This window comes from Chondrus crispus, genomic scaffold (genome assembly GCF_000350225.1).
Source record: "Chondrus crispus Stackhouse genomic scaffold, scaffold_41, whole genome shotgun sequence".
In the NCBI taxonomy this organism is placed as follows: Eukaryota; Rhodophyta; class Florideophyceae; order Gigartinales; family Gigartinaceae; genus Chondrus; species Chondrus crispus.
In genome coordinates this window covers 110542-124715 of record NW_005179300.1, presented here as the reverse complement: position 1 = coordinate 124715, position 14174 = coordinate 110542, and the positions used below count along the sequence as shown (strand labels likewise).

At 54.5% G+C, this 14174-nt stretch overlaps 6 protein-coding genes; 4 read left to right on the top strand and 2 right to left on the bottom strand.

Moving 5' to 3' along the window:
• Positions 1-751: 751 nt before the first annotated feature.
• Positions 752-2263, top strand: CHC_T00006438001 (hypothetical protein). XM_005718481.1 is given in 2 exon segments: positions 752-1507; positions 1508-2263. 1 exon segment carries the CDS (start codon positions 752-754, stop codon positions 1505-1507), a length of 756 nt encoding a protein of 251 aa, XP_005718538.1. The 3' UTR covers positions 1508-2263.
• Positions 2264-3470: 1207 nt separating this feature from the next.
• Positions 3471-5617, bottom strand: CHC_T00006437001 (hypothetical protein). XM_005718480.1 is given in 2 exon segments: positions 3471-4387; positions 4388-5617. 1 exon segment carries the CDS (start codon positions 5615-5617, stop codon positions 4388-4390), a length of 1230 nt encoding a protein of 409 aa, XP_005718537.1. The 3' UTR covers positions 3471-4387.
• A 2878-nt stretch (positions 5618-8495) lies between these two features.
• On the top strand, positions 8496-9321 carry CHC_T00008893001 (Cyclin-dependent kinase). XM_005718479.1 is given in 2 exon segments: positions 8496-9146; positions 9147-9321. The coding sequence occupies 1 exon segment, from the start codon at positions 8496-8498 to the stop codon at positions 9144-9146; it is 651 nt and encodes a 216-aa protein (XP_005718536.1). The 3' UTR covers positions 9147-9321.
• A 1195-nt stretch (positions 9322-10516) lies between these two features.
• On the top strand, positions 10517-12889 carry CHC_T00008528001 (Cyclin-dependent kinase C-2, CDKC-2). XM_005718478.1 is given in 2 exon segments: positions 10517-11614; positions 11615-12889. 1 exon segment carries the CDS (start codon positions 10517-10519, stop codon positions 11612-11614), a length of 1098 nt encoding a protein of 365 aa, XP_005718535.1. The 3' UTR covers positions 11615-12889.
• Positions 12890-12987: 98 nt separating this feature from the next.
• Positions 12988-13134, bottom strand: CHC_T00006436001 (hypothetical protein). Its single transcript, XM_005718477.1, has one exon. It carries the CDS (start codon positions 13132-13134, stop codon positions 12988-12990), a length of 147 nt encoding a protein of 48 aa, XP_005718534.1.
• Positions 13135-13373: 239 nt separating this feature from the next.
• Positions 13374-14165, top strand: CHC_T00006435001 (hypothetical protein). Its single transcript, XM_005718476.1, has one exon. The coding sequence runs from the start codon at positions 13374-13376 to the stop codon at positions 14163-14165; it is 792 nt and encodes a 263-aa protein (XP_005718533.1).
• Positions 14166-14174: the final 9 nt, after the last annotated feature.

The following is a 14174-nucleotide window of genomic DNA, read 5'->3' as shown; positions in this document are numbered from 1 at the left end:
CTGAATGACTTGGTGGCGATGTTTTTGCGAAGTGATTTACGGAGAATATCGATCTTTTGGGTGGTGCTCTGTCTTTAGGGAGAAAAGCGGTCTTTGGTTAGGAGACCTAATGAGACGACGGCGGCGAAAAGATCAAAACTCTCACAAATCGTCACACAAATCGTCTCACTTTTTGTGACGCCCTAAATCGTCACAAACCGGAGCACAGGGGTAACGTGCATCCAGGTTAAATTGGCCACCAAAAAAATAAAAAAATGGTCCAGGTTATTCGGAAATTCCACACTAATTAGCCTTGATTCAAAATTAACATCGTTCAGATTATTTCATGAGTGGTTACGGAAAAGTGGGCTTCAAATGGTCCAGGGTGAATACTTCGATCAGGTGTACAGTATTCGGAAATACTGTACAATTGTCAAATCCACGAAAGTTGCCCAAATTATAAACAAAAAGTGAAGCAGGCTGCTCTATACAGAACAGTTTCGGTGAGCCATTTTCATGGGTGTGCTATTGATAGCAGGATGATAACATCCGTCTCAGCGCCCTCATCATTTGATACGACTCATTGTCTGTAGACGTCCGCAAGGTTGCTGTGAGTCACGCACAAACCAGCGTCGATAGAAGGGCTGCGGCACTTTTCGTTCGCGTGATCCAAGGCCATATCTGCCAGAATTCTTTCGGGAGTAAGGGCGCTTTTCCCGTTCCAGTGACTTCTTGTTGAGGACAGTGTCGAGATCTGAAGGCGCACGCCGCAATGACGGACAACTTCGATTTCGAAGATGACAGTGCTCATTTGAGTAAAGATGCGCAAACTCGCCGGAGATATTTGCGTTGGTTCAACAAGCGACGCGACGACTTTTCCACTGACCGGGAATATGATGACTACTTGGAGATGGTGGAGGACATCATTTTTAACTTAGTGAACAACGTCGACGTCGAGGAGACTAAGGCACGGGTCGAAAAGTACCGAAAAGAAAACCAAGGCAGCATCGGTCAAAACCATGCCAAAAAAGGAGAAGAAGATCGCTTGGAAGCGGAGCGCGTAGCGCAACTTGAGCGTGCACGCATAGCAAAATTAGCAGAACTACGCAGACAAGACCACGAAGAAGAGAAGAGGAAGCAACAAATTCGCCGTGAAGAAGAAGCGGAGGAGTTGTTGCGAGTATCTAAGGGAGATGACGCGGTGGAAAAGCTGCGGAGAAAGAAGGAGAAAGCCGAGCGCAAGAAGCGAAAGAAAGAAGCGGCGGCGGCGCGCGAGGCGGAGGAGCGGGAAAAGCCCGACTTTCGTCCAATGTTTTTCCGGCCTCAGTTTCCGAGCCCGCTCCCTGTCCCTGTTGATCTGAGCAAGATTACTATGGACCAAAGACCGGAAGAGGATGCAAAGGCATTTGAGGCGAGGACTCAGGCGGAACAAGCCAAGGCAGCTACTGCCGCAGGTTTCAAACAGCAGTTCGTCTACGAGCGGGCGCTCAAGGAATTCAGTCAGTCTCTCAACGTATTGCAACTGTGAAGGAAACTACGGCGTGTTGAGTCATCTACTGGCCTGTCTACGAATATTGGAAGGGAGCTTGTGAGGCGTGACCGTGTAAGAATATTGCGATTGATTGCAGATGATGCGTCTTCCACCTGACATCTTGACCGAGATCAGTCGGGCGCGTGCCATGGTGCTGATGCAATCCTGAAAAGAAAGAAGATAAGAATTCATTTGCGGGCGCCTTGTATCGATGTTTGAACCGTAGAGACACCTGTGGAGCTTGTTTGTGAAAATGGCATTGGTTGAATTCCGCTTAAGAGATGACGTGATCGGCTTGAAAGCCAAGGATGGGATGACCGTATAATGCAACAACGTCTATGAATGGCAGCAAGCGAAGGGGCAATTTCTGGGATTCTACGTGTTCAGAGCGTCGCTGTGTGCGATACGTGTGAGGTAATTACCTATTGTCAAGGTTTGATTCGGTGAGGCAAGTGAATTTGCGGTGAATGGGAAATTGATATTTATTTCAAGGGGGAAGCCTGCGGTCGTGTGGTGATGGTTTTAGGACCGGAGACAGACATGTGTGATGGGGAATTTGGCAGGTGAATGCACATGAAAGGGTGGAAGGTCGATGCGTATTGCAGTGCGGCCCAATACGGACTCGCCTGTAATGTGGGGAGAAAAATGAGCTGAAGGGCATGAAGGGAAGGAGGAGTCAAAGCCATAGCAAACTGGCCCACGAGAACGGGAGTTTAGTGGAGTGCAAAAGAAATGATTAAAAGGCGTGGGCAAGAGCAAGAATGGCGGACTGTGGCAGGTGTGCGGCGATGGCGGAGTGATGCGACGAGTCGGTGGTATTAGGTCTGCGACTCTGGTGGGACGGTTCCGGGCTCTCCGCGACGAATGACGGCTGCAATGACAAGTCTAAACTCGCCGAGTGAAGGTGATATGAAGCTAGGCGAGGGCGAGGAACTCGTGCTAGTGGGATGCTACACGGAGGCGGTGGCTCACGCGCCGTACGCGGCCGGGCCGGGGATCCTGACGGTAGCCGTGACGCAGTCGTCAGTGCGGGAAGTGGCGCGATCGGGGGTGAGCGAATGTGGGGCCAACCCATCGTACCTAGCGGTGAGACGTGACAAGGAGGGCGTGGTGGTGTACGCGGTGAATGAGCAGGAGGAGGGATGGGTGACGCGCATGCGTCTACAGAAAGATGGGAGGTTGAAACGGACGGGAAGGGTGCGGGTCGGTAAGTGGCCGGCGCACGTGGCGACGGTGGGGGAGACGGGGGTGGTGGTGGGGTGCTTCGGGGACGGGAGCGTGTGGTCGCTCGAGGACTCGGCGGAGATGCGAGCAGTGGACAGCGTGCGGATGGGGGACGTGCACGGGGGGAGGAGCGGGGTGCATCAGGTGCTGGTGGTGTCGGGGGAGCGGGCGGGGGCGCGGCGGGTGCTGGCGGTGGACCCGTTGGCGGAGCGGGTGACGGCGGTGGAGCGGAGCGCGGAGGGAGTGCTGCGGGTCGGGGCGGGCGCGCAGTTTGACGCGGGGAGCTACCCGCGGCACGCGGCGGAGGACGGGGGCGGGGTGGTGCACGTGGCGCTGGCGAAGGGGCGGGCGGTGGCGCGGGTGGAGGTGGAGCGGATGCGGGAGGCGGGACGCGAGGCGGTGGGGCGCGGGGCGGGGGTGCTGGGGGCGATCCGGTGCGTGGAGGGCGGCGTGCTCGTGAGCGACAGGGGCGGCGGGCGCGACGGGATATGGAGGCTGGGCAAGGGGTGGAGGAGCGGCGGCGGGAAGGTGCCCAGGGACTTTGCGGTTGGCGAGGCCGTCGTGGTCGTCGTCAATCAGGCGGATGGCAGGGTGTGTGTCGGCGGGAGGGAATGCGTCGACATGGAGCACGCAGGCGGCGGTGGCCATGATGACGAATTGGGAACGTCTCGCAGTTGCCATATTCATGATGATGACATACGGGGGCCCGCTCTGGCAGGCGATCGCGGTGCCCCGGTTTGTGCCGTCTTTGTGCCACACGTTGAGTGCTTGACCCTTTTATAGTGTCGCGTGGGTCTGCGCCGACAAGTTTTAGCACTCGACAAATTCCTACGCCGCAATTACCCTTGGGGTAGTGTCTCTAATATAGAACCTCATCGGCTAACTCTAGTTTAACGGCCTCGAGCTTTAGACCGTCTAGCTGTCCAGTTGGCCCCAGCCTCGTTCAACGAAATGAAGCTCCTGTGCCTAAAGGACAAAGTTTGAATACCCCTGAAGAAAACAATCTGTCTGGTGATTCCTCAATACTCACTGCGCCAGCAACTGCTTCACCGGGTCAGTTGCGTCAGAGCCGAACTTAATTTCCTGTCCGCTGCCCGCCCCCAAGCTACTCTCGACCTAGATGTCATGTCAACGTAAGTGGCGCTTTCTTACTATGGTCAGGGCGCGACTAGGGTTATGATACCTAGCAGGAACGGTGGACCTCACTGTTTCAGCCGGCCCGGCTGCCCTGGGAGAACGCACCCGCTGGGCTTGGCATTGGAAGTCCGACGCTTCCTGCGGCCAATCCTCCGGCCCGACAGTTACTGTGCAGTCACCAATTGTCAACTCACACTCCATGCTCACTTGTACGGCCGACACCGTGTCGTTCTCCGACCGATCTGGAACGCCTCCGTGCACGTCACTCTTCTCTGTGGTCGCGTTCATCGACCGAGTCTCCTGATATACTTCAGTCAGTTCCGCGGGAGTCAGAGCTCCGACAGCCGCCCAGTAGCTGACGCGAACCGCCAGCCCGATATCCGGGGCCATCGCCAACAAGTCAGCACCAATTCGGACGCCTTTCCCGCAGAGCGTTACGATCTTGGCTTCCCTTTGGTAAGCACTCGGGTCATACTCACGGCGCAAGTACTTTGAGATATCATCGATAACGGCGGCTCAGTTGACTTCGAACTGAATCCTTTCAAGCCGGGCCAGCGCGACTAGACGTACCGTCGACATAGTCTTGACTTCACTTACGTCCTTCCATCGGTCGGTCCTTCCATATGGCGTACGGTCGCATTTCCCCAGCCTTGCTACTCTCAGTTCGACCCGTTCCCTCTGTGACCCGGGTGGTTCTCTGCGTCCGATCTGATTTTGAAATCTTCCTTTGCGGCCCAGCTGTTTCCGACTCGTATCGGGCGGCGCTGTGAGTTCCGTTCGATTCTTCCCCCCCAGTAGCACTAGCGCTTCATCTGCCATTATGCTTGATGACACAGGCTCCATATCGTCTAAGTAGGTCGTTTCCAGGTGGCATGACACATCATTGCGCCGAGCGATCATCGTGACAGGGGAGTCTAAGGGCATCATAGAACAATTGTACTTTGTCACTGCAGACATGGCCAGCACTCTCCGGCTTAACTCAATAGTCATTTGCACCGGTACTGCCTCCCTCGACGATTTCTGTATGCTCAAGAACCACACTACAGCCCCCGCTGCTAGAGACAGTGCCAACAGGGCTATTCCGGAGAAAAAGTAGAGGTTGACAGTGGCCACCGATTTAGTATCAGCGGCGAATCGTCCACTTCGATCTCCAAGGGTGGCCGAAATCCATTGGACTTTAGTCGTGAAACCCTGCTCCGGTCCCCGGCTCCAACTTCCGAAGAGTTCCCAGGCGGTATCGTAATTGGCCGCACTAATCTGCAACGCCATGAACGCCGAGACTAATTCGTCTTCTCTGCCCCATGTCCGACCTCGACAAGTCTGCTCCCCGGCAATCCCTAATCCACTATCGTGGCGTAAACAAATGACCGAGTGCGGACCGTCCTTGACCATTGAAACGCTCATCGTCTTCAGCCTTACCAGATAGGTTTTATTCCCGATTAAGACCTGCTCCACTGACCGTCTTCTCCCTGAGCTCGACGGAACTAGCGTAGCTGTGCTAAAATCGTTCAATTCACTGAAGCTCACCATACGTCTCCCATAATTGACCTCCACTTGCTGCGTCAGTAGCACTGACTGGTCTGGCGGGGATAGGTTCCTGTCATGTCTCTTCAACCGGGGAGGCCCGCCCACTTCATCTGTGCAGGTGACCGCCCAAGTCTTTGGGTACTCAACCGCGTCATCAACCCCGTCATCACACGTGAGCGCCAGGTCTGGTTTCGCAACTAATTCCACTATTAGCTCCATCCCAGCCTCTGCGTAAGCAGGCAGTGCGTTTCTGAAGCTAGGAATAGACACCAGTTCCAATACGGCCATGGACGGTTCAGGTGGTGACTTGACATTTTCGAGTATAAAAGCCCTAAGCCCGGTCCAGAATACTTGCACCTCCGGCTTTATTAACACAGCGCCAGAAACGCCCGCGAACAAACGAGCACCCCTTCGGCGAGTGAAAACCTTCTCCGACGGCTCAGGCGAGTCCAACAGTTGGAACTCGCTGGAATTCAACGCCCCAGTTGACCTAAGCAGATCTATATCGCTAGCCGTAACGTTGAACCTGGCAGCGTTAGACTCCTCCAAAAAGTAAATTCGATAAGTTGCCGAATGTTTCCGGGACAGATAAACCGTCGGCTCCCATCGGTCGCTGCCTCGATTCACCACCTCCACGGCTCGGCCCGGGCCGCTCCCCTCGTATCCGGTAGGGTACCACATACCAGAGTGAACTTCCGTCGACCCTGATCCGAACTCGAGTAAGAGATCTGCTGCTACCAACGCTACCGTTACGACCAGTAAGAGCCATCTGGATGTGTTATCCCTGATGTCCTCTTCAGCGACCAGTGAGCTTCTAGTGTAGGCCCTGGGACGTAGCTGGACAGGCACCCCCGCTGAAATGCGGTCCCCGGCCCGATAGGCTAGCCCAGTCGACCAGACTCTGGAAATGAGAGTGGTGGTCAGGATGCTTAGAAGAACGAACCGGACTACGTTCCACAGTGGGACCCCTATACCCAGTTCAAGAATCATCGCGCTTGATTGATTGAGGTACAGTCAACCACACCGAGTAGTACACCCCCATGCAAGGTTCCAACAACATGCAATACTCGCATCTTGCACTAATGAATGGGGTCACACAAAATACTCGTTTACAAGCGTCTGGCGCCTCTCGGAACGACTCTGCTCAGCGTGTGCAGTTAGCAACTCGCGCTTTGCACGGTGCAAATGACAAACTGCATCCTCGATACCCGAATTGTTCACCATTTCCTCCACTCCCGTAAAGCAGGCAATTACTTCCTCAAAACCTGGAATAACACACTCATTTGATTCTATCCCTTTGGTTCCATCTGCACTCGTCTTTTCATGCTGTGTTGTGGTTGTGTCGGTGCCCTTGCGTGTCACTGGAGTAAGACGGAGAGGATCTGTGGGGTCTGTTGGAAAGGATGATCCGTTTACTGTTGGGCATCTTCGTGGCCGCGTCCCCGTCTAGGACAGGTGTCTAACAGCAATGCAAGGTATGATAACCTGTGTTCACCAAAAAACCCCTGCATTACTCAGGGCCATTCCATTCATTGTGATTGGCAATCATGCAATCACGCAATCACGCGATCACGACATTAATTTAACGTCGTTCTGCATCGTTCCTTTCTCCAACGTGTGCTACTTGTAGCTGTAAGCACATTTCCACGGCTTTGCATGTGCATGTGTTAACGCACTTCTTGCTTCATTCCATTTCACGTTTGGCACTCTGGAAAAACGAAGGGCAAAGGTTTCAAAGGAGGTAATGATGGCACGGCAAAGAGAGTAGATCCTGCTTTCTGGCTTTCCCACATGTGCAACCCTGGGTTGCACAAGCAGCGCGTTGATTATCATTTCGAAATGTACGAATATTTGAATGGGGTTTAAATCTTTTAGAATTGCAAGGAGCATTATAGGAAGTTGGAGCACAAGATTAATTTTAAGTCGATTGTTTATTTCTTTAATGAGCATGACCATTTTTTAGGAAACATAATATAAACAACCAACCACAAGGGAGCAGGCACCATTTATTGACGTGATTGCGTGATTGCGTGATTGCCAATCACTCGTGGAATTACTCAATTCGGCACTATTGGGCGAGTCCTCTCTGTAGATTGTTTGAGAGCTTGATCGATGGAAGGGATGGAAGGGCGACTCTCTCCGTCGCCGTCTACTGGGGAACACTGGCCTAATTACTGAGATAGTCTGCTGTAAGGAGTGTATCATACGTCACCACTACTGTACAATATGATGTTGCGGGAGTGGATTACGGGAACGCAGCATTAAACATTACTGTACACACGTGGCACGACAGGCAGTCATCGGTGAAACGCTGGTATCCGACAGCTGTTTCATTACAGCAGGGCCTGCATCATGCAGTACAATGCGAGAATCGAGATATTTGGGCCCCATATCTCATCCTCTCGCGTCCCCCCATTGGCCCGCCTTGTGATATCTCACCCGTGCTTTCCCTCCATTCCAACCAATCACACCACGACAAATACGTTGTGCAACGCCTGCCATCCGCTGCATCCACCTATAAAGCTAGTCACCCCTCCACCAACCGCTTCCCAATCTCCCCCCCCCGTCCCCCCGCTCTCCCCCCCACGGCCGTCATCCTTCTCCATCCGAAACATCCACGATGGGCACCACACCGCGTGGCACCTCCGCCGCGCTCCCCCACCTTCCGCACGATGTGCTCCTCCATATTCTCGATCGCATGACCCCCGCCCAAACCACCCTCTTCTCCCAGCTGTGCACCACCACCGCGGCCGCCGCCGCGGACCCGGCCATCTGGGCCTCGCTCGCACGCCGTCATCTCGGCATCGCCCCCGCCCAGCACGCGCTCTCCGCCGCCACCCTCTCCTCGCTCGCCGACTCCCTCGTGTCCCGCTGGTGGGTCGCCACCGGCGCCTTCGTCCCGGGCGTCCCCGTCCACTTCCGCAAGGGCTTCACCGAGGTCCACGCCCGCGGCGGCGTCGAGCGCGACGTCGCCGAGGGCTCCGCTGCCGCCTACGTATTCGGCGGCCGCCACAAGGACGCCGCCGTCCCCGTCGCCGTCCCCGCCGTCACCATGCAATTCTTCCTCGAGGCCGCGGGCCCGTTTCCCATGGAGGGCATGCTTCTGCGCCTCGTCCACGTCTCCGAGCCCGCGCCGCGCGATCCGCCCGCCTTCCCGCCGTCGGCCTCACCCCCGCCCGCCGCGCCCGACGAGGCGCGCGTGCGCGTCGTCGTCAACGGCTCGACGTTGCTCGCGTGTGCCGTGCCCAGCGGCGACCGCCTGCGCGTGCTGGACGTGCACGTGCCGCCGGAGCTGCTGCTGACCAAGCCGCGGCTGAACACGATGGCCGTGGAGTACGACCGCGCGTCGCGCGCGGCGTACTGGCTCAAGTCCGTCGACGTCGTGCCGTGCATCCTGCCGCTGCCGCCGATCGCCGACGACGAGCTGCGCTTCGCGCCGCTCGTGCCGGACATGACGCCCCCGCGCCCGTGGGCACACGTCGAGATCGAGGACTCGCGCGCCCCGCCGTCGGAGGAGCCTCCGCGCGAGAGGGCGCGCGAGGAGCACAGCCCGCCGCCGAGGCGCGCCGTCGGATGCCCGCCGCATGCGGGGCTGGCAAGGGGCGGGGACGCTGCTGGGGCTAAGCACCACAAGGCCACCAAGGTCGTCAAGCAGGCTAGGAAGCCCAAGCATGTGTTCCACCACAACCACTACCGCAGCCCGCGTGGACATGCTCCGGGGTCGCCCAGAGCGCGCGCGGGGCGCTAAGGAGGGGCTTGGCACCCGTGTCGTACGGAGGGGGGTTTTGTTTTAGGGGTGGTACTTGTATTATAGGCGGCTTCGTTTTTGTGTGGCTTGCGCGCGAGGCACGCTTGTTGGTCGGGATAGCGAGAGGAGAGGTAGGGACCTGATGTTGTTGTAAATATATCGCTCTTTCTTGCTAGGATGTTACGCAGTTGTTCTAAGAGCGGGCGATGCTGGGCGGGAGCTGGAGGATGCGAGCTGGAGGATGGAAGATGTTGGAGGCGGGAACGCGGAAGACAGAGCTGCGTTGGATCGGGCAGATCGAAGCGGAAACGTGGCATGGCACGAAAGTTCCGAATGGTGCTGGAGAATGCGAGATATTTGGGGGTAAAAGAGCTCGGCGGTGTCTGACAGTATTCGAAACGATATCTTGGCCAATCTCTCGTCATGAGATCGGTCCAAACGGGTCAAGCGGCCCCTTTCGGTCTGGTGGCGTTTCTAGAGATGGCGCTGCGACAAAATTACTGTAGCGAGAGAAGAAGACTCCGGTCGGCATGACGGCTACTGCATCGGGGCACGCGCCAGACGCGCTCAGTTTGGCGGCATGCCGACAATCTGCCGGGAACACATGCAGTAAAGAGTGGTGTGTAGTAAGCCGGGTACACATGCAGTACGCTTGGTACATGCAGTAAGATTACACAATGGATTGGTTATAAAAAATATTGGAAATGCTTTCCTCCCATTCAACCAATCCAGTCATGCCAAATGCCAGGGTGCTCGGGTGCTGGCACCGCGAACTCTTCGTTCGGAACGGCCCTACTAAAGTTACTAGTATAGGGGCCGTGGTGAAGAGGGTCGGCGGCATGTCGACAATCTCCGGGGTACACATGCAGTATGAGGACACGCGCCCTTCTTTTTCATTTCACTGTAAGATTTGTAATCGGTACTTTTGCAAATTCCTCGCTTCTTCTTGCACGCCCACGGCAACATAATCTCCCTCTAGAGAGAAAATGCTATCTTGCCCAAATGCCTGCGATTTTGGTACGGTACACGTGTTCACGCACACACGTTTGAGCCCTCCAAGCTGGTCTGCATCTCCGCGGGGTCTGCTTCTCCGCACCCCAAGCGAACTACCAAAGCGTTCTTTTGCAAGTTCCTCACTTCGTCTTACGTTTCAGCCGCGTTAGGGACCATATCCTTGCTTGCAACCCCACTTTAATCGCCCCGTTCCGTCTTGGCGACGAAAATTATAACAATCCCCAAAGCTCACTTAGCCTCCACACGCATACCCCCTTTTCCCGACCTCCCATCTGCTTTTCTACGGTGCCCCGCTTGCAGACGCTTGAGGAAGCCATATCTCTTCTTGTGTGCACACACCCCGCGCCCCGCTTGCCATGACCGACGCACTCGCGGCCGCCACTGGCACCGCCCTAGACGACGAGCGTATCGACCGCGCCCCGTCGCGCAAGCGGTGGAGCTGGTCGCGCGACGTGACCGAGTTTGAAGAGATCGAGCAGATCGGCGAGGGCACGTACGGCCAGGTGTGGATGGGCCGCGACCGCCTGTCGGGCGAGATTGTCGCCCTGAAGAAGGTGCGCATGGATCAGGAGAAGGAGGGCTTCCCCGTCACCGCCATCCGCGAGCTCAAGATGCTCCGCTCGTTGAGACATGAGAACATCGTCAACTTGAAGGATATCGTCACGGGGCAAAACCAGAATAGGAATAGGGCGCGGAGGAATAAGCATGAGATTTATATGGTGTTTGAGTATGTCGATCATGATTTGACCGGTTTGATGGATACTCCCTCCATACGCTTTTCTGAGGCCCAGGTGAAGACCTATGCGAAGCAGCTTCTGTCAGGGCTCTGGTATTGTCACGAAAGAGAGGTACTGCATCGGGATATCAAGGGCTCCAATTTACTCATTGACAATAAGGGCAATCTCAAGATTGCTGATTTCGGTCTTGCCAGAACTTATAATGACAACTTGAAGCGTTATACCAACAAGGTTATTACGCTATGGTACCGTTCCCCAGAGCTTTTACTCGGAGCGAATGAGTATGGACCGGAGGTCGATATTTGGTCGGTGGGCTGTCTACTCGTCGAGCTGCTCACAAAGAAGCCTTTGTTTCCAGGCAAGGATGAAACCGAGCAGATCGACCTTATTTTCCGCGTATTAGGATCTCCGACGGAGGACTCCTGGCCTGGTTGGACCCGTCTCTCCTATGCCGATATGTTAAAAGGTCAATTTTATGAGCCACGCCTCGATGAGGCGTTGCAATCTATCACCCCGACCGCACGATCCTTGATCGCCGATTTGCTTCAACTTGACCCCAAAAGACGGCCAACTGCGTTGGACGCGCTTGATCATGACTGGTTTTGGACCCCACCTTATCCGACACCGAGGGAGGATTTGCCTAAGTATCGCTCGACGCATGAGTTTCAGGCGAAGCAACGGCGGAAAGAAAGTAACAAGTTTAACTCCCATCACTGACTGCCTTTCAAGACAATTAAGTCGACGCTCTGCTCGCCGGGAAAGATTAAGAAAGCTCTCGCCACCGCCACAATACATTAGTCTCCCATGGCGTCGAATATATCGTCAAGGTCATCCTCATCCTCGTCTGAGGCGTCGGAATCCGAAATTTTGTTGTCAACCACCTTGCCCATATCCGGATCGCTATCGGGAGAGCGGTTACTTCTTGAAGCATTTTTCTCAGGTGTGAGAGCATGTCGCGAAGCACGTCTTTCTGTTTGCACTTCGTTCGTCCCACCTAAGTTCTTGTGCGAAGGCATGGAGGGTGCGGTATGGTTCTTGTGTATTGATGTGTTAGCACCCGCCACGATTGTTCCGGGAACCGAGGCTGCCAACCGAATGTGCGCTGGAATTGCGGTCACTATGCGTGAGTCATGTTGGGCCATTAATTCATATAGAGATGGTTTTTGATCCGCCATTGGTTTGGATGCGTCGTTCGGCCCGTTGTAGACTCGCAAAGTGGCGTCGCGAGCAGCGCTGTCATTATCTTCCTCTGTGCTCTCAAGCCCTTCGTGATTCTCATCGTAACGAGCGCTGTCGTCCTGCTCAGCTTTATCGAATGCTTCGACAACTTCTCCGATATCCTCGGCACCATTTCCCTTGGGGAAACCGGGCATTCCCGGATTGATTCTTGGTATGTCAGCGCCGAGGAGAAGTTTAGTTTCGACAACTACTCCTCGCAGTTCGGACAAGACTTTCTGTTCCATAACGAAAAGGCGAGCGAGTATAGCTATCACAGCAATCGCAAACGGGAGGAAATGCTCCCTGCAAACCAATTCAAGTACCACTTTCACTGCTGCCTTTGGGATCACTTTGGTGACCAACGCTTCTTGCGATTCCTCGATAGACTTGAGGTCATCTAATGTGAGGGTTGATAGGGAAAGGGGAAGTTTACTGCTCGGTCTTGCCCTCGAGTTTGCATTTTCCCTGAGGGCCTTCCTGACCGACTCCCACGCAACATGATTGTTTGCAGACCTAAGCAAACGACGTACATGCTCCAGTCTTCGAAAGTAGAGACCATGCCTGTGTTGGTTCCGGTTTCTATACAGCAGACGAGTGAAAGTCGTATGCTCCACTTTCCGTATTGGATCCACTTCCATGCGAGCGATCCGTTGGAATCGATTGCGCAAGTCGTCCATTTTCGCAGTTGAGGTCTGCGATTGCACGCGAAGCTCTTGGAGGAGAAGAGCTATGCTGCACACACACACTAACGAGAATAAAACGCAAATATACAATGATCAATCACTGAAGCAAAGGATGCTGATTAGTTGAAACAGACCCCTTTTCATTTACCGAAGATCAAAGCCTCGCGTGTGCCTTGTTCTTTCCATACGCTAGTCTCTCGCTTTGAGAAACCAGCAAAGAAGACGTTCTTCACCGGAAAACACTCCCAGAAGCAGCAGCGAATTGTTGTGGCAAGAGCAACATTTTCCGCGATCGATTTTTGAGTGGATTTCCTTTTCTTGTGTTGACAGCGTCATCGATCATTGAAGCGTCCAGCGCGAGGTTAGTATCCTTCCGTAATGCTGGCACAGCACAGTATGTATGGTACACGTGCCGGCTGCTATCTGAAATATACCGTAGAATGAAGATTTTGATAATACGATAGCCACCTTTCTACGTGTGAGTCGGTCTCGTGAACCTGTTTGTACTCTCAGAGCGAGATACCTTCTGACCGCGAAGCTAGGCAGCCTTGCGTGCATGTCGGAGGAGTCCAAAAATGCCGAACGCAGAGTGTTCTTTTCTCCCACCCGGACTTCCGAAGCGGATACGTAGAGAAGGCAGCAGCTTCCCACAAAAATGTTGTACTCGTTTCCACGCTCATGAAGTCAAAAATAGAGCTACTCTGGTAAAGCCTGCTCTCCTCTTCGTGACGCCCAACGGGTTCTGTCAAGACTACGCGAAGGCCATAACACGGGTACAAGAAGTTATTTCCGCGGGAGCGTCTTTAGTCCAAATCAGAGATAGAGGCTCTACTGCAGATGAAATACTAAAGCTCACGGACCGGCTGTTGCGAGCTGGTGTGGACCCAACTGCCCTGTCACTAAACGGGGTACATCCAGAAGAAGCCCGCGCGTTGACACCAGCTGTCGGTATTCACATTCGCGAAGCCGATATTGATGAGTATTCACATGCTGCAGCGATCAACGCCTCGCTTGGTGTCGTTATTGGCTGCTCCGTCCATTCCGTGGCTGCAGCCGAGCTTGCGTGTGAAAAACTTGCACTAACCTATCTGCAAGTCGGAACAATGTTTAACACGAACAGTCATCCCGGCAAGATCCCAGAGGGTCCAGCGTTGTTGAGAGCTATCCGCGAACGATTGGGACCATCCGAAACACTGATTGGTGTTGGAGGTATACAAAAGCACAATCTTCATACCGTATTCAAAAATGGAGCGTCGGGCGTTGCCGTGATCTCTTCTATTTCGGCTGCACATGACGTACGGAGGGCAACCTCCGAATTGCATAGGCTTTGCCGAGATAATTTTGAGATTGAAAATGGTTCCTTGTAGTTCCCATGT